Below are 19,561 nucleotides of genomic sequence, written 5' to 3'. Positions count from 1 at the left end.
TGGCAATCATACGTCCCCTCAGTCCAGTCCATGCTCCTCTGAGTGGTTTTATGCAACTTTCTAGGTAGCTTTGGAACATCTCTAACCTGGGGCCATTTTTGTTCCCCTTAATTTCTTAGCTCAGGTATTCCCAACTCATGGTGAGCAGTACAAACACAAACCTTAAATCTTTGTGAGGTATAAGGCAGTGGTTTTAAAACTACACTAAAATCCTAGATAAGGAAAGTGGGTCTTAATTATCATGCTAATAAGATAAGTAGCTAAGCATAAACATATGTACACACTTTCCTCCCTGGCAAACTCTGACTAAGCATACAGACTTTCAGGATTCCTAACCTTATTTTTTAAAAGTGCCTGTTCCAATTCATCATCGATCTGAGTTGCAGGACCAAATATCCTCCCTTGGACCAAGCATGAATACTGAAACCACTTGTTTGTCAAACCTATGGCTCTCCCTTTCCCAAACTACACCAACAAAACATTAGATCCAAGGCTTATCTGTTTAGCTCACTATTCTATTTTATTTCTTGCATGTCTTGCCCCTGGCAATGTCCTTTTTTTGTTTTTCTGAATGCATTCATATATTTTTAAAGGAGGTAGTTATATCTGTTACGTTTTAACTAGAACGTCTCAATAGACCTCGTATTGGAAATGTTTTTAGAGTTAGTTCACCAAATTTTCATATATTATTTCTAACATAAACCTCAAAGTTAGAATTTATTTCCACTGTTCATTGGAGGCTTAGTGTAGTCCAGTGATCTGCTTGAGATTATAGAGACAATAACAATTACTGTTTGAAACCCTTGATTTTCCATGATAATGAGCTTGAATGAGCACACACCAGTGAGCCATGCATTAACTACCAATTAAATGCAGAATCCTAAAACTACATGAAGACAAGGCAAACTCTTCTTCATAATTCTAAAGTCTTTTGGGGAGTTTTAATAAGGCTAAGGTATATTTATATTTTATATGGAAATGTAGAAAAACTAGTTTCAACTCTAATGTCCTTACAGTGGGAAATAATTTAAAAAAAATTATTTGAGAGGAGCTGGCACTGTGACGTAGTTAGCTAAGCCTTCACCAGTGGCACAGGCATCCCATATGGGTGCTAGTTCATGTCCCAGCTGCTTCTCTTCTGATCCAGCTCTCTGTTGATGGCCTGGGAAAGCAGAGGAAGATGGCCCAAGTCCTTGGACCCCCACAACTTCATGGGAGACCTGGAAGAAGCTTTTGGCTTCCAACTGGCCCAGTTCTGGTCATTGCTGCCATTTTGGAAGTGAGCCAGTGGATGGAAGACCTCTTACTGTCTGTAACTCTACCTTTCAAATAAATAAATAAAATCTTGAAAAAAAATTTATTTGAGAGATAGGCAGATGAGAAAGATCCATCCACTGATTCATTCCCCAAATGCCTACAATAGTCTGAGTTGGGCCAGTCAGAAACTGAGAACTCAACTCAGGTCTCCTGTGTGGGTGGCAGGGATTCAATTACTTGAATCATTACCACTATCTTCCAGGGTAGCCATTAGCAACAAGCTGGAGTCAGGAGCCGAAGCTGGGTCTTGAACCCAAGTACCAGTGTGGGATGTGGACATCATAACTTCTAGATTAAATGCCTGCTCTAGGCTGCGTTTGTTTCTTAATTAGGAGAAGATAGTAATTATCACAGGTGCTTAATTTTTTTATCACAAAAATCATCCATATTTATTATAACAAATTCATTAACTATATAAAATAATTGAAAATAAATTTAAATCATGTTAAAATTCTGCCACTCTGAGATAGCTGTCAAACCACTATCTTTTCATCTATATATTTATGTATAATCACAAACACATGCTTTTGTTAAATTTAAGATTGCAAATTTGAAATACTGTCTCATCTTTAGTGTTCATGGTAAAAGAGTATCAGAGAAGTAAATCAAGTTAGTTTATGCTAGCTAATTATATTTATGATTCTTGACTTTTTGAAAATTCTGAATAAATATATTTGTGTCCTTTCATTGTTTCATTCACTTGTTCTAGATAGCATTCAGTCATTCCAGCTTCTCCTAGGTGTCTGGGGATGTGAAAATGAAGATAATATGGGCCTGCCTTTGGTATGGTCACAGGTTAACGGGAAAGAGAAGACATTAAGATGATGGCTTCAACACAGACTAAAGTATGTCTGGGCTGTGGAGGCATGAAAGATTGGTACCTTTCCCTGGCTGATGGAGAGAGTCTGCAATTTCCTAAAGGAGTTGCACTGGGCAGACTGGAGAAAGGTAAGGAGAAGTGAAGCCAAGAAAAGGAGGAGAGAATTGACTTTCTAGGCAAATAACACATGTTGGTTATGGGAAAGCATTCTGGTAGAAATATAGATAACCAGTTTTAAGGGGAAATCAGTCCTTGATAACAGAGAGATTGAATAGTCTCTGTGAGATACAGAACGCAGGAATAAATAGAGTATCTACCAAGCTTTGGCAATATCTTAGATGTTTCCCTATTCTATTTTCTTCTTAAATAACTAAAACATACAACAAAATATCCTTCCACAATGAATGACTTGGAATTGTGATTAGTCTTGAAATATTTTATTTCTTATTATTCATACATTAAGGTCACATATACTGTTTTTTCCTACACATGATAACCTTAGATTCTTTGAATTCAATTTTGTCCATTATCCTGAATTCTTAAGGAAACCCCTTATTTCTGTTTTAAGCTTAATTGTTATTGGTGGTGGTGATGATGATGTGATTGCTCAGGATTTGGGACAAAAAGTGTTGTATATCCTTGAAAAGCAGTATCTTGGAAGGCAGGCCAACATAGCAATACATGTCGGGAAAAGGCTTTGGTGCTTCCTTTAACTTTCATTGTGATTTGAGACAAGTTAGTTGTTCTCCTCTTTGGACTCACCTTCAATACTCTTTTATAAATGTGTAGAGTTAGGACAAAGAGAAGGGTGAGCTTATAAGTGGTCTTAAACAGTTTAAAGATAAAAGGAAGGATAAGCCAAGTACAGAATGGCTAGGCTACAAGGTAGATTTTGAAGGGCAATAGCAGAAAGGAGGTGAAAATAGGTTGGAAGGATGAGAAAGATTAGAGAAACTTTGGTTTTTGGCATCTGTATTAGGATCATTTCCTTGTACAGGTATCTTTAGCATCTCCTACTTTATTATAAAACTAAGAACACTTTCTGCAATCAGATATTGAATGCCCATCTACCCTGGTATATGTTAAGTGCTTCAAGAATAGAGAATACATTAGCCCTTATTACTATTTCTGTGCCTAGCACAACACCTGACATATACAAGGTTTTAAGTAAAATCTCTTCAAAAATATTTATTTATTTGAAAGGAAAACACTCACAGACATAACCCACCCAAAGAGAGATCTCCCAGTTAGTGGTTTACTTTCCAAATTTCTATAACAGCTGGAGCTGGGCCAGGTTGAAGCCAGGAGACCAGAACTCAATCCAGTTCTCCCATGTAGGTGGTATGGACCCAGGTGTTTTAGCCATCACCTGCTGACTCCAAATGGTGTGTAGTAACAGGAAACTGGAATTGGAAGGGATTCAGCCAAGGACTCTAATATGTGATATGGGTGTCCCAAATGGTGTCTTAACTGCTGTACCAAGTCCCACCTTCTCCCTAACAAAATCTCTTGAATGAGTAGTTTGAGACAGTAGGCATGGGGAAAATGTCAAATAGTTCAGTTATGAGTATGGTGTTCTAGCTTGAAGAGCACAAAACTGAGCATAGGTGAATATTTAGATACAGAACAGATCATTTAGACTGAACATCTGGGTAAGCAAAGGATGTGGTAAATTTTTACTAAAATGGTCCAGATAGAGAGTGTGAAGTAGATGAAGCAAGATGTTGGAGCTTGAATCGTCAGGTGAGAGAGAACCATTTTAAAAAGCACAGACCAGATGCAACAATTTCTCAAGCCTCTTCCCTACCTCTAGCTGTGGAGTTAGAACTTAAATGTTGCTAACCAGTTGAGATACTGCATTATCATTTAGTCTTTGCTCAGCCCAGGCACTCCCTACACCATCTTCCCTCCTTCTGGAAGTGTCTTTCAACTTCAGATGCAAAGTGATAAAGCTGAGGTCCATTGACATGATAGGATCTCTGGGAAAACTGTCATTTATCTTGCAATAGCCATCACTTACTTCCTTGTCCACTGTGTGCTTAACACGAGGCCTAGATTAAACAATAGCAGAATGAGATGGCAGGGACCTGAGAATCCACTGGGCATTTGGATTCCTTTCCACTAGGATTAGGGTGTGTCCCTCTCACACACTGCAAAACTCAATCTTTTCACACTGACAACATCACCCTCACTCTGTATAAGGCTCAAAAAGGAACAACTATATACATGCAACTGATTAATTCCAGCAGCCTTTGATATATAATTGTGCAAAGATTTGCCCTGGTACCAATTTAAAACACAGTAGCAAATTTAATAAAACTAACAGTTTGCAGCCAAGGCCTTTGTTATTTTGTTTCAATCATCTTTTACCACCAATTGAAATGATTTTCTACTTTCTTGGTGCAATGAATAGAAATGCAAGGGAAAGAACAGAGAGACAATGTAGAAATTGTAAAAGGTCCAGAACTTCAAATCCCAGCATAAGGTAACAGCAGTCCTGAGATTTAACTGGCTATCTGTGTCAGGCTGAGATTTGAAGGAAAGACATTTACCAGTTCAGAGGAAACTCCACACCTGGATAGCATTAAAGAAAGGGGAGAGGAAAAGATCTACAAGGGACTCTTGTTTTTCCTTAATGCAACCAAAGGAGATGTGTGACAGCTTCCCCAAACATTCTACTGGTGATGGACAGGTCACTTGATTATAGAGCAGGGGCTTGTGACAAGCTGACCGGTCGCCAAGGACTCTGGGAGCCAAAACACCAGATACAGTTAGAGGTAAACAAGGCATGCTGCACAGTGTGAAAATCGAGGCCAAGTCGGGGCCAATGAGTTGAGTGGAGGGACCCAGTGACAGCTGGTGATTGAGCGGCACTAACTGAACCCAGTTGTTGAGGACCGGGGGCCAGTGGGGAAAGCAATCTCCTTTCTCCTCCCTGTGGCCTCTCTGGGTGGCCAGCAATTTTATTACTGGCAGAGGGTGAGCCCAACAGCATTTCTGAATTTGGCACCACATCTAAAACCATTTGGGGGCTGGGCTTCTCTTTCTTCTCTGCTCCCACCCTCCCCATGAATGCGTTGGGTTCGGTGAAAGCCGGCATGCAGTTAGCAAACTACGTTTCCCCTCAATTTTGAAACCCATGTGCACTTGGAGAAAATGTAATCCTTATGTTTCTGATTCATTTACACTTAACTCATCAAAACACGATTTTGTAAGAGCTATTTGATGTTCACGAAGCCTTCTGAGCCCTTTTGTAAGTCTTACTTCTTAGAAGCAGGAAGTCACATTTCTGATGAAACAGAGAACTTGAACCTGAAAGGTTGAGTTTGTTTTGAAATGAGGGCTTTTGGAGGGTCACATGGACCCTGAGATTGGCCAAATGCATTCTCTCATTTCCTATTGCACACCCTCACCCATACCAGCTCTCTATGACTTCACTTTGAGCAAATGAAGGGCACTTCTCCATGATCAGAGACAGCAGAGTCCAAACTTGAGTACCAAGGTCTTGATAAACTTTAGCATGCTGTTAAGTGGAGGAAGGAACACCTGGGTTAGAAGTCAGACACCTCATGCTTAATTCTTTGTTCTGTCATCAAACGGCTGTGTGATTCAAAAGAAGTGGCCTCCCCTTTCTGGGCTCATTTCTCTCATTTGTAAAATATCACTGCTTGCCTAAATGATCTTCAATGTTCCATTCAGATCTGAGAACTTTTATGTCTAATTCTTTAACACTGGGAGGTTTTAGGCATCTCAAAATTTTCTCCACTTACAAAATTTTTAGACTGAGTTTGCACATAAGGGGCTTAGCTGAGGAAGGAGACAAAAATGTAGAAATCAGAGCTGGATGACTTCAGATATCATTGACTCCAAGTTTCTCATTGTGGGATGAACACTAAAGCCCAGAGAAGGGGAATAAATTGCCCCAAGTTAATTTGCCACAGCAAATTAATGGCAGAGTCTAGCTTTCCAACATTTTTGAGTAACATCTTTGGACTGAAGTTTCCAAACTTTGCAGTTCATAGGCTATTGAAGCCGGAGGGGAAAAAAATCTTACTTCCCTCTCTGACAACAAGAATGCGAAGGCAGCATTAGAAGGGAAAGAGAGCTGGCACTGGGTTGCATGAGGCACAGTGAGGTGGTGTCTGGCTTGTATTAAAAGTCCATGAGTGAATGATTAATCCCGGGTAGAAAACAAAGCCGGTGCCTTGTAACGTTATAGGTATTAGTGCCATAGAAGATTAACCCCACTGCCCCCCATGGGATCTTTTCAGAAAACTGGATTACATTTTAAGAATCAATGACTGACAAAAACAGGTGGTCTCAGAGGTCCTGTCTTCCCACCCCCAACATCATGCATACATGTATGCACACATGCACATGCAGATGCTCATGCATGCATACATGTGTATATTAAACACACACACGAACAAATTCATTTGACTCATATCTCTCTTCAGCAGAAAAAAGTTTTGGTTCAAAGTGAAGCTGTATGTCTGCAAGTGATTCAAAACAGCAACTGGAAGGCACTCTGGAACTCCTATTCCCGCTCTCATCCCGAACTATGCCTCTGTCACTGCATTTATTCTGTTTCAATGATGCTGGTAACTTGGGCATCTCCTTTGACCCACTCATCTGCCTCTCTTTCTGACTGATAATCAAGGACTTCTGTCTCCTTAGTATCACTCAGTCCCATACAGCTTAATATTCCAATCCTGACGATCCTAAACCAGTGTCATCATCTCTTACTTCAGTTTTGGCAACACTGTCTTACTTCCTGACCATTTATGCTCAATGCCTCCATCCTTACATCTAGACACATCAATATCAACAGATAGACTGGGATGTCTTAACACCAAATATACTCAAGATCTTCACATACTCAAAGACATTTGATGGCTCTCTGCAACCCTCAGGCATTGAACTCTAGTTGCCACTAAGGAACCATCATGACCTGCCTTCTCTATCCTGTTTGTTTCCTCTCTCCTCCTTAAATGTTACCCCTTAGTCAAAATAAACAGGGAGTCTCATTTTGTTTGACTAAGTCCTTTTGTCCTTCTCCTAGATACCACCTCTTCCAAGAGTTTCCCAGGGACCTTTTAAGCTGAGCGAGGAACTCCTAGTACATGCACTTCCCGTACAAAAACATCTTTTTCACTACTTTGTTATCACTTGTTGATTTGTCCACTTTTTATAGCAACTAATTTAGCTCTCCAAAGGCTGGTACTCTGCCTTATTCTCTAGTTTATCTCCACTGTCTTGTACCATGCTAAATAAACACCTGCTGAATGAATGAAACACCGATTACATCTTCAGGTCCAATCCCTTCACCTTAAAGAGAAGATTACTGAGACCCCCAAGAGGAGACAGGACTACTATTCTTCAAGATTCTAAGTTTTTCTTTTAATCCTCTAATAACTAGCCCATTTTAGAATTCATAAGACAGATCTCCAATGCACCAGATATCACCTGCATTACCATGACTTTCTGATTACCCACTGATGTGTCAGTGGGTTCACTGATTCATTCAAGGGTGTTGTATGGATTTGCCTGGACTTATTGACCATTTACATGATGCCTCGTCTTGCATGGGAAGCTGAGGATACAGGATAATGTGGCAAACATAACCTCAACCCCCACTTCTGCTGCCTCACTGTCAAGTCAAAATGCGACTCAGGAAAAACACAGCAGAATATTCAGAAATTATCACAAAGGCAGAGTTTTGTTAGCCCCAACAGAGAGCAGAGTTCTAGCAGGAACCTTGAGAATCACACTGTTCCTAGAAGGCTCTGTTTAGATCTAGATGGCCAGTCCCCAAGAGTGACAAAGTTGCATGCAATCTGTTGCCTCTATCCTTACCGAATTAGATGCACTCAGTGTAGGGGGAGCTCAAGGACATTTTGAAGAGGATGTCAGACCTAGAAATGACCTTCAAGGGTATTTACTTATACATTCATTTTTATGGACAAGGAACTTGGGCTCACAAGGGAAAAGCCAACTGACCAGGAGCACAGTGAAATTTCAGGATATCACTACAGTTATTCAAGTACCTTGATCCAGGGATAGCACCTAGTGAGTTTTATTTGCTTGTTTCTCCATTTCTCTGTCTCTCTGCTGCAAGTACTACAATGCACTTTATCTTTCCTATGTTGTAATCCAAACCTTTGTAGAGTTTATGGGAAAATGTTTCATGTGTGTATATGCATGTCAGCTTCCGACTCTTATAGACACTCTCTGGGGTGCTGTTGGCTAGGAGCAAGCCTAATGGAAACCAAGCAACAGAAAGAATCATGAACACTTAAATTCTTTATAGCTCTCCAGACTGTGTCATGTTCTTGCAGCTTGGTTTTCCCCACCACCTCTTGTGGAGCTGTATGGACAAGAATCGTGACCCACTCTATCTGGAGGAAGGAGCTTAGAATAAAACAACTGAAGTTGGTCAAGGTTGCCTGGCAAGGCACTTGTGTACTGTTCTTGGAGTCAGATCTCTGGTTTCTAAACTCAGCATCCCTAAGGTGATGTCTGAGGTTTTCTGTTTTAACAGACACAACATAAACCTACCAAGACTTGCCCTCATGATTCTCAGTGTCTCCAGGCACAGACTGAATGGATTTTGTCCACTTTTCCTGCCAATGCCCAGTGTGAGATAAATTCCTCCATTCTTCTCACATCTGTAATTGCTCTGACAGCTGTTATTTTCTTTCTCTTCCCTTTTCATTTATTTGTTTTCTTAAAAAGTCAGGAATTAGAGCAGCACAAGCCAGTCCAATCCATCCCATCTATCCCCAGGGTGACAGAAAATAACAAAGAAGTAGGTGACACCAGGACATTCATTGCAACCTTGTTTCATGAACTCATCATTTCTCAAAGCAGCTTCTCAGGAATGCTGGTCCTCTGATATGTGACAAGGAAACAGGGTTCCTTTATCATACAATGTCAGCACAAACTGCATACAGCTTTCTGAAACCTTTGGGAGATTCACAATGAATGGTTGCATGTCCTGTTAAGGTCTGCAGAACAATACCTCTTAAAGGTGTTTAAACTATTATTCCATGAAAACTCATAGACCCTTCCTTTCCTCCTTAAAACTGCTGTTGGCATTTCAAGAAACTATTATACTATAAGAAAATGTGCACACAGAACAGTACTCTTATTTGTTTTTTTCTGCTATCAGTTGTAGACATTTTTCCTCCAGCAACATGGCATTGCTGCTCTGTTAGGCCCATCATCCCCTTTCCTAAGATAATAACATACATTTTCTCTCCAAATTATAATGCTGCATGTTAAGCTTGATTTGAATGGCTGGGATCAGATCATCTCTGAGGAAGGCTATCTTAACTCTAAAAAAGGGTCCTGCTTGATGGTAAGTTTCTTTCCACCCCATTTGTTCACACAGTGAGAGGCACATGTTTGCAGTGAAGGATCTTGCCTCTTGGGCAGTCATTTGGCCTAAACAGTTGAGATGCTCGTGCCTCATATCAGAGTGCCTGAGTTCAGCCCAGGCTCCCTACTCCAGCCTCCTGCTAATGTGTACTCTGGGAGACAGCATGTGATGGCTTAGCTAGATAGATCCTGCTACTCACATGGAAGACCTGGTTTTGGCCTGGCCCAGCTCTGGTTGTTATGGAAATCTGTGGAGTGAACCATTCCATGGGAGATCTCTGCTTGTCTGCCTTTCTCTGCCTCTGTATCTTTGTCAAATAGATTAAAAAATACATAAAAAATTTAACAGATGTTTATTTTGGTGCAAAAATTTTGAAGCCTGTGCTGGTTTTGTAATAATATATATTTCCATGAACTTCTTGAAGATCCCTTGCTATGCATGAATTTCAAAATATACTTATCTCTTAATTCCATTTTCCGAGAAGGTTTTGAAGTATTTCCAATTCATTCACCTCCTTAAGCAAGTAACTATAATCTCTCATGTGGATCTTAGCAATAATCCATAACTAGACTCTTTCACCTTTTCTCAATTATTTTTTTTCACAGAGCACCCACAGATATATTATAAAAATCATAGATCTGATTGATTCCATTCCTCTATTTCAAAATGAGTAAGTCTAAACTTCTTAATACAAACCACACACTCCTGCAAAATATGGCCCCTATTTATCTCTGTAGTCTCATCTTCCATATACTCTCCCTTAATTTTAAAGAGGAATTAAACTCTAATGTAGTCTCTTGTAATAATACTCTTTAGTTTGTAATTCTATGTTTATATGTGCTATTATTCAGTCTGGTTCTCCTACCAGAACACAGGATTCATAATTACTGTGCCAGCAGAGATTGACATATAGTAGGCATTTCTTATGAAGTGGATGTATTAATGCATGAGTGGATGCATATACAAATGAATACATTTACCAACAGAGCTATAGACTTGTCATTTAACTTCTGTGAGCATCAGTTTCCTCACTTGTAAAAGACAGACTGTAATAACCTATTCACGTTATAGCATAGTGTCCATCAGACTGATCCACCAAAATTTAGATAAATGATTTTGGTGGTGTGAGTGCTCAACAGAGGCCCTTCATGTTTTCAAAATTCTGAACCTCTTGGGAGACAGTCAGCACTTCTATTGCTGCAGCTGACCCTGGAGATTCATGGCCAAGCCTTATGCTTATCCTAATATTCCCAGAACCCATATTTCATTCTGAGAGGTACTTGGCCTAAGACTGGTGAGAGGGTCATAGGTGGATGATGCCCAGCTCCCAGAAATAGAGTGAAGTTGTGCTGACTTTGTGCCCTACTGATCTTAACTAAAAACAGTAGTATCCATACTGGGCTTCGAGAAATAGCTCTCTACTGATGCTACTTATCTTCCCTGATGGGCAGGACATCAGAATGCAGGCAAAACCATGCCAGGCAGGCGTGGGAGAAGACTGCCCAGGAAGGGGTCCAACCTGTGTCATGAATTTCAGCAACAGAATACTGGAAACCATGTGGATCTCACAATGTCCACCTCTTCCTAAGTCTCTCCCTCCTCCTCATCTGCTAAAGTATTAAAAAAATGAGGAAAAAAAAAACCTTGATATCTCTTTTCTATGTTTATTTCATTGCTTTTGGAAACAAGAAAAATATGTTTTAAAACCCATTTCTCTATCCATCAAGATACTACCTTGTCCTTTTGTTCATAGCAATGATTATAACTTACCAGGCATACCTATGGGGCTCAAGAAAATATGTAAAGCTTGTCTCTAATATCTGTTATCTCTGAGACATTACATAAATGACTTTTACCTCTTTGAGTCTCAGCTCCCCCATCGGAAAACCAGGCATATTGATATTTACATCTCACTTATAGACTTATAAAATACGAAGCATGTATGAGATATCAATTACATGGTACTTATTATTAGTACTGATTTTAATACTACTATGAGTAGATACAAATAGCATTAATTAACACACATGGGGATAGTTATCTCTGTAACTAACTTTAGGTTCTATTGAAGGCACAGACCAGGTTATTTTTGTTACCTATCATATCTTCAGAGGTGGCATGGTTCCCAGCACAGGGAGGGTACTGAGTTAGCACCAGATAAATATGTCAATTTTAATGATGACTCAGAATAACTTCGTAAATGCCAGTTCCCTCTTGACTCTGTTTTTCCTTGGATTCCAAGAACTTTGATGAGTATGCAGGAGAACTGACATTAAAATCTCATTTCCTCAAAGAGGAAAATCGAGGTGTGAAGAGAAGACCTGAATTCCTGAAGACCAGATCTATTTTAAGGATATTAAGAGATAAGCTATACAACAGAAGATGTAAATACCCAGTAAATATTTGCAAAGATGTTTATGCAAGAACATATCTTAAGAATATCAATGTGGAGTCATGTCTGTCTCACCCATCAAATGGACTAAGACAAACACTTCTCATGTGAGAAATAGTAAGTAATGGTGATGTGGAATAGCAAACATTGTTACAGATTTTTTGTGGGGTCAAAGCTAATTTACCCTTTCAGAATGTCAATGTTGTGTCCACTTCAGTGAAAAAGGCCACTGAGGGCCAGCATTGTAGCATAGTGGGTAAAGCCGCTGCCTGTGACCTTAGCATCCCATGTGGCACTGGTTCTAGTCCAGGTTGCTCCACTTCTGATATAGCTCCCTGCTAACATGCGTAGGAAGAAACAGAGCATGGGCCAAGTGCTTGGGTTCCTGTACACAAGTGGGAGACCTAGATGAATCTTCTGGCTCCTGGTTTCCCTCTGGCCCAGTCCTGGCAGGTTGCAGCTATTTGGGGAGTGGATCAAAGAATGGGATATTCTCTCTCTCTCTCTCTCTCTCTCTCTCTCTCTCTCTTTTTCTCTCCTCTCTCTCCCCTCCCTTCCTGTAACTCGGCCTTTCAAATAAATAAAATAAATCTTTTTAAAAAGAAAAGAAAAAGACCATAGCTAATAGCTAATGATCCAACCATTCCATTCCTCAGCATCAACCTTGGAGTAATGTTTGCATACATGTGCCCACAAGGAGATCTGTACAAAAATGCTTGCTGCTGGTATATTTTTTTGTAATAGGAAAAATGTGTGAAATTACCTTATATGCTCTTCATTGAGGACCTGACTAAATAATCTGTATCAATTCATTCTATGGAATAGTTGTTAAAAGAAATGAAATATATTTAAGAAGTAAAGTGGATAGATATCCCAAATTACTAAATTTCTCATCTACAAGCTCTACATTTGGTCTGAGGACTGAGAATGTATTCTTGTTATGAACTACAGCATATGCATTATCTATTCATCCATTTATCAATGTTTACAAACAGCCACTTAATTTCAACCATTTTCATGGTGGAAAGCTTCTTCTGTGATCAATTCTCCTGAAGGTCACTTCCTCCAGGAAGCCTTCCTTATCCACTCAAAGAGGTTACACACTCTTCCTATATTTCCTCTTTTGTTTTTTAGGATTTATTTATTTATTTGAAAGGCAGAGCTACAGAGAGACAGAGGCAGAGGCAGAGAGAGAGAAAGAGAAATGTCTTCCATCCACTGGTTCACTCCTCAAATAGCCAAAATGGCTGGAGCTGAGCCAATCCAAAGCCAGGAGGCAGGAGCTTCCTCCAGGTCTCCCACAAAGTTGCACGGAATAAACACTTGGGCTATCTTCTACAGCTTTCCCAGGCCATAGTGGAAAGCTGGATTGGAAGTGGAGCAGCTGGGTCTTGAACTGACACCCATATAGGATGCCAGCACTGAAGGCGGCAGCGTTACCCGCTACACCACAGTGCTGGCCACCCTATGCTTTATTACAGCCCCCTTGTGTTTCTCACACCATGGTACTTCTCATGCTGTAGTGTAAGCACCTGATTCCTCATCTGTTTCCCATCTTTTAACTGTGTTTATGAGACCAGGGATCACGTCTGCATTAATCAGAGCTATATGCCTAGTCCCAACACAGTGCATGGCACAAACACTTGTTAAAAAGAAACAAGTATCACTGAAAATTCTTGTATTATATTATCACTTTTTGGTTGATGAGTGAATGAACAAATTTACATATACAAGAAGAAAAACTGGGTAACTGGGGGAGGCATAGAAAAAGCCACAAAAAAGAAATGTGGCTCAGAAAAAACATATGAAGTTGTGACTCAGTTTAAGATCCATAGAAACAGCAGGTAAGAGCCAACTGTGCTTTCAGCTGACCCTGATTTGGGTAAACCTTTCCAAATCCTCTGAGACTGAATATGGCATCAGATATCAATCCTACCCAAAGAGCATATTATCCAATTAACATATTTCATTTTAGTCTCCCCCATCTACATTGTAAAAATCAGTGAAAACAAGGACTTTTTCCTGCTCTGTTCATTACTACATTCTCATTACTAAAAAGTAGTTGGGTTCATGGTTGGAATCAATAAATATCTGCTGAACAAATGAACTGATGTTTTTGATTGAATGAGGTCCTTCGTGTTTGCAGTCCAGAGGAAAAGATCTGGACACCAAGAATGTCCATCTAGAGCATATGAATATATCCTTTTCTTACATTTCATTTTCCCCAAGCATTTTTTTTTGAAAGAGTTACACAGAGAGAGAGACACATACACACACACACACACACACACACACAGGAACAGGGAGGGTGGGAGGAATGGGGAGAAAGAGAGAGACAGATTGATCTTCCATCTACTGGTTCACAGCCCAGATGGCCTCAGTGGCCAGCTCTGGGCCAGGCCAAAGCCAAGAGCCAGATGCTTCTTCCCAGTCTCCCATGTGGGTGGCAGGAGACCAAACACTGGGCCATCTTTTGCTATTTTTCCCATTACATTATCAGGGAGCTGGATGGGAGGTGCAGCAGCCAGAACATGAGCTGGTGCACACATGGGATGCAGGCATCAAAGGAACAGCTTTATCCACTGTGGAATGACAGCCTCTTCCCCCAAGAATTTTATTGAGGATGCCAAGGAAGTAAGGTAAAATAGATTGAGATTGTGTTGGTAGCTACAAGGTGTGAAAGTGAGACAAACTAAAAGGATAACAAGTTGGGATACGCAAAGTGTTGCAAGATACGACTAAGAGAAATGCATAAGGTGGGCACTTACTTAATTGGAGGATGAATGAACAAGAACACTAACTTAGGAGGTGATGAATCCAGGTACAAACCCCAGATTTGCCACTTGATATTGTGTAAACTCTGTCACTCTCCTCACTTTTCTGAGTTTTAAGTCAGCATATATAATCTGGAGATATGGTCACCTACCTCAGGGGCTAATGTTAATGTCCACGGACTACAGGTTTCAGGAGGGCATCCAGAGGGAGTGAGGGTTCCTTGGGAACTGATTTTATTAGACAATCCCTATTGAATTCATTTTACGACAAAAAGTAAATCAAGTGTCATCTAAGACACCTCTGTGTCTACCAACAGAGAAGAGTTTAATGTGTTGTCCCTTCATGTTACAATTATAGAAACAAAGGTCCAAATAGGGGATGTGACATGTCTTGACATCGTGTGTTGTGTTAGTTATGAGAGAACTGGTCTCCTTTCTTTTTGAAGGTGTCAGTTCTGATTCAATGGGAGGGATTTCCACTTAAGGGAGATGGAGATACTCCACATTTCTTCCTTGTCTTGGCCTAAAGTAATCAGTCTACTCCAAGCTTCCATGGGTAAGCATAGAAGGCTCTCCCTTCATCAATGTCATACCTTGGGAAACTATCTCCAGTGCAGATAACAGAAAGAATAAATATTTTTGTTGAGAGAAAAAAATGAAGACTAAGGTCAAAGGGAATCATGTAATGGGTTGAGTAAGGCAAGAAAAAGAAAGCATTTTTTCCTCTATCCTCTTTTCCTCCAAAACAGTCTTTATATAGAACTTGTATAGGAGCCAACTTATTTGATATGGAAAAAATGTGAAAGCAGAAACACACACACACACACACACACACACACACACAGCACTACTTGTGGTGGGGTTCAGAACTCAAAATACCAGGAGATAAAGAAGTTGAAATGGTAGGTTGACTTAGAATGATGTTTTTCCCTTTTTCAGAGCCTCCGAGGACATTCAGAGCAGGAACCCCAGCCCAGCTCAGCTCAGGCCAAGTCTCCAATAATTTTCTTGGGATTCAAGAAACAAAGACGAAAGTAAATTAATGCTCCAGTCTAGCACTTGTAGGGACTAAAGACATATTTGTTGGGTAAATGGAAGAAAAAAATGGTGCACAAAATATGGACCTGAATAGCAATGATTTTGTAAGCAAACTGGCATAGTATTTTGCATTTCTCCCAAGTGGGTAATGTCTTTAGCCAAAGTTGAGAACTTTTAGGTAAGGGAGTTGACTGGATCATCTTTATAATCCTCAGTTCCTAGTGCAGACTCTGACATATAGAATGTTCTCAGGGCATACTTGTAAATTGAGTCACTTGACAGATGAGTGAAAGACCTTAGAGATGCCTGTGCTTTAGACATCATGTACAGCAGTGGCTACTAAGCCTTAGCCAATGGCAGAATTATCAGGAGAGGACCTGCACTCACAGTTTCTGATTCAGGCTGGTTTTAGGGCAGCAGTTCTTGAATTTTGGTTGTACACTATAATCACTTGGTAAGATTGTACAAGTCCTGGTGATCAGGCCTTCTTCTTACCAATTAAATCAATACCTGGGGGTAGAAGGATGGAGCATAGAGAGAAGGTGAACTTCAGATTTGGGCCACTTTAAACTGTTCCAAGTTTCTGTAGTGTATAATTGAGTATGAGAACCCCTACCCTAGTATAATTTCATTCTTGTAGAGCTGAGACATTTGAAGACCAGAAAGGGTAAGTGAGTCACTTAAGATCACAGAGAAAGTGACTACCTTAGCTGAGAATAAGACTCAGGGCATTTGTTACTCATTGGCTTGAAAGTCAGCTTAATTTCCATCATTCTACATTTATCAAACCATGTCAGCTCTCACAGACCAACAACTTTCACAAAATGAAAGCTGTGTTTAAACAGAGGTTTTAAAACAACTATTATTTCTTCTCTCCATTGTTTTATGAAGAAAATTTAAGTAGATGCATATTTATAGAATGTTACCACTTTAGACAAGTGAGGAGACGGAAGAGACAGGGTTATGGAATATTTTCAAGGCAAGATGATCCTTTAAATTTTAAGTACATTCTCAAACACAAACCAAGTGCTCCTTTTGAGTTCTTAAACAGATGTTCTTCATCTCTGATTCAATGAATGGGCAAGAGTTTGCTTGTGATGTGCACATTAATTGCTGGCATGTAAAAGGAAGTGCTGGTAAAGTGTTTGAAAGTGGTTCTGTCTCTTAAAAAGATTAAAAGTTTCCTCCAGAACTTGGTTTCCATTAATGATGGGCTTAGTAAATATTTTCAAGTCGACAGAGCAGAGATTGTGCCTTATATCATCTTAGAACCAAATAAAGAGTCACAAAAGGCTTATAGAAATCATGGACTTAAAAATTTTTGCCATGCAGAGGAAAAAATTGAGGCTCAAAGACACCAAGTGATTTATCTAATGTAAGTAAGTGTACTGGTTAGGGCTAGACACAAAGGATCAGCTCTACCAATGTCCCTTGCACATATTAGGCATTGACAATGTTCAATGATTGACTACACAGATTCCTGGTATCCAAATTATTTGGCTAAAGCTCCATCATTTTTTTTTGATTAAAGCAGAAGTTTCATCACATCTTTAACTGAACATTGTCTGAGAATTCTGGCTTAGGATTCAGGACAGAATTCCAACCCTGATCTCATCTCATCAAGACTGCATGATCTTAGACGTTTCACATTCTAAGCCTCAGTTTCCTTCTTTGTAAAATGAGAATAATAATAGTGCTGTGGTTGTGGAGAGGATGGAGTAAGTAAAAGATGCAAAGACAGCCCATTTTATTATACGTGGAAAAGACACTCATGAATTATTATAAGGTAGTCTTCTTTGGGAAACAAATCCTGTCAATGTTTTGGGGAAAAGGGATAGAGAAGGGACTTGGAAATTAAATATTAAAGATAGTCACTACCTCACAAAAAACCAGAATGCAGCCAAAAGGACTCCAGGAGACTTAGAGATAAAAAGGCACCTAAGTTTCAAAAGGGTTTTAACTTCTTCTCTGCCTCAGGAAAGAAGACAAAAAACAATGACTGTGGCTGGTGATGTTCACCTTCCAGCAAACTTTTCATGCAAATGTTTAAGAGCATGCATAATTCCCAGCCAACCTGCTGAACTTCATCCCTTTTTCATTCACTGAAAACACAACCAGCATGCAGGAATCTTCTTCAACTGAATCAAAATGGAAATCTTATCATTCATTTATTCTGCTTTCATTAAGGAAATTCTGGGCCAGTGTTGTGGCACAGCAGACAAAGCCGCCCAGCGATGCTGGCATCCCATATGGGCACTGGTTCGAGTATTGGTTGCTCCACTTCCAATCCAGTTCCCTGCTAATGTGTTTGCTAAAGCAGTGGAAGATGCTCCAAGTGCTTGGGCCCCTGAAACCATGTGGGAGACATGGAAGAAGCTCCTGGTTCCTGGATTCCAACTGGCCTAACTCTGGCCATTGCAGCCATCTGGGGAGTGAAGCAGCACATGGAAGATCTCTCTCTCTCTCTCTCTCTCTCTCCCTCTCTCTCTCCCTCTCCCTCTCTCTGTCTCTTTATCTGTAACTCTGCCTTTCAAATAAATAAATCCATCTTAAATGAAGAAAATTCTACAGTCAAAACTGAGCTAAAATCCCTAGGAGTAAATTTGGGGGTGTTGAACCTTCTCTTTCCAGTCCAGGCCCTTCTGACCCCCGCAACAGCCTCCCCAGATCACCCAATTCATCATCACCATACCCAGAGAGTCCACTTACGTGTCCACAAATCTCCTGTTGAAGTAGAAGCTTGAGGCCTTGTCCACTTGGAGAGGAGGGTCTCGGACCACCTTATACTGCAGGAGCTTGCACTCTAGGCAGAGTGGACAGTCTGCAACTGAGGTCAACATAGCTGCATCAATCTCCAGGTGCTCATCCAGTGTGTAGATCTGGATGCCATACACCTTTTCACCCACATCTTGGAGTCTGATGGTCAGTGGGATGTCGCAGAAGATGTTCTGAGGGCCCAACGAGATGTTCTTCCCACTGACTGTCAATAGTTTAATATCATTGACAGCTCCACTAGAGTCCCAGTCAGAGGAGACAAAGGTCACCCAGATGGTCAGAGACTCAGGGACCAAAGGGTAGCGGAATTCCAGCTCGAGGTAGCAGCCTTGTGGCTCAGGGCAGGCTGGAGGGACTGTGTGTGGGTTGACAGCTGAATTTGGGCTCCAAGTGCGGACACTGGACTTACAGGGCTGTTCAACATCTGGATGACCTGTGGAAAAGAGAGGGAGTGAGCATGGAAAGGATTTCGAGGAAACACCTTCATCTGATTCTCAGAGTTTCCTACAAACATCAGAAGAGATTGGTCTAATGAGAACTTAGAAGGGAAAAGGGCAGGGGCATTCTCATTGTCTTAGAGATTTTGTTGCATACACAGCACCAAGACCTCAGATAAATCACAAGACATTTTGTCAAAACTACATTCAACTAAGTGTCTTGCTTTTGAGTTGATGGTGAACCTTTTCTTACTCATCTTCCATTCGAAGATTTGGTTGTGAAAAATGTTAAGAAGGAAGCAATATAGACCATAAAAAAGTTTATGGAAAATTTGCATTATCTTTTAATTCAATTTTCTACAAACTTTTTGAAGCCCTTTGGACCTGCTAAGCATTCCCCATATCCCATGAACTTGTTTTTAATTCTTGCAAGAACTTATTTTACAGAGGAGAAGATGAAAGCTTGAGAAATATAGAATGAATTGATCAAAGTCAGGCAGTTTTGAAGTGTAAAGGTTGCCTTAGAACCCACTTTTTTCTGATTCTGAAATCTCTACTTTTTGTTCTTAATCCCATTGGATGCAATAGCCACAAACATAAATTAGAAATCTTGTGGTATTTTTGCTG

At 40.2% G+C, this 19,561-nt stretch overlaps 1 protein-coding gene across 1 annotated transcript in view; it reads right to left on the bottom strand.

Annotated features, from left to right (window-relative positions):
• The window catches only part of PAPPA (pappalysin 1), a 265,699-nt gene that overhangs the window by 154,871 nt on the left and 91,267 nt on the right, over positions 1 to 19,561 (bottom strand). The window contains exon 7 of the mRNA XM_051855823.2: positions 18,432 to 18,930. Within this exon, the coding sequence (XP_051711783.2) occupies positions 18,432 to 18,930 (499 nt within the window). The remainder of the gene's footprint in view (positions 1 to 18,431; positions 18,931 to 19,561) is intronic.

This window comes from Oryctolagus cuniculus, chromosome 1 (genome assembly GCF_964237555.1).
Source record: "Oryctolagus cuniculus chromosome 1, mOryCun1.1, whole genome shotgun sequence".
NCBI classification, from domain to species: domain Eukaryota; kingdom Metazoa; phylum Chordata; class Mammalia; order Lagomorpha; family Leporidae; genus Oryctolagus; species Oryctolagus cuniculus.
Note: the sequence above shows the minus strand (reverse complement) of the source record. Positions and strands in the feature narration are given on the sequence as shown.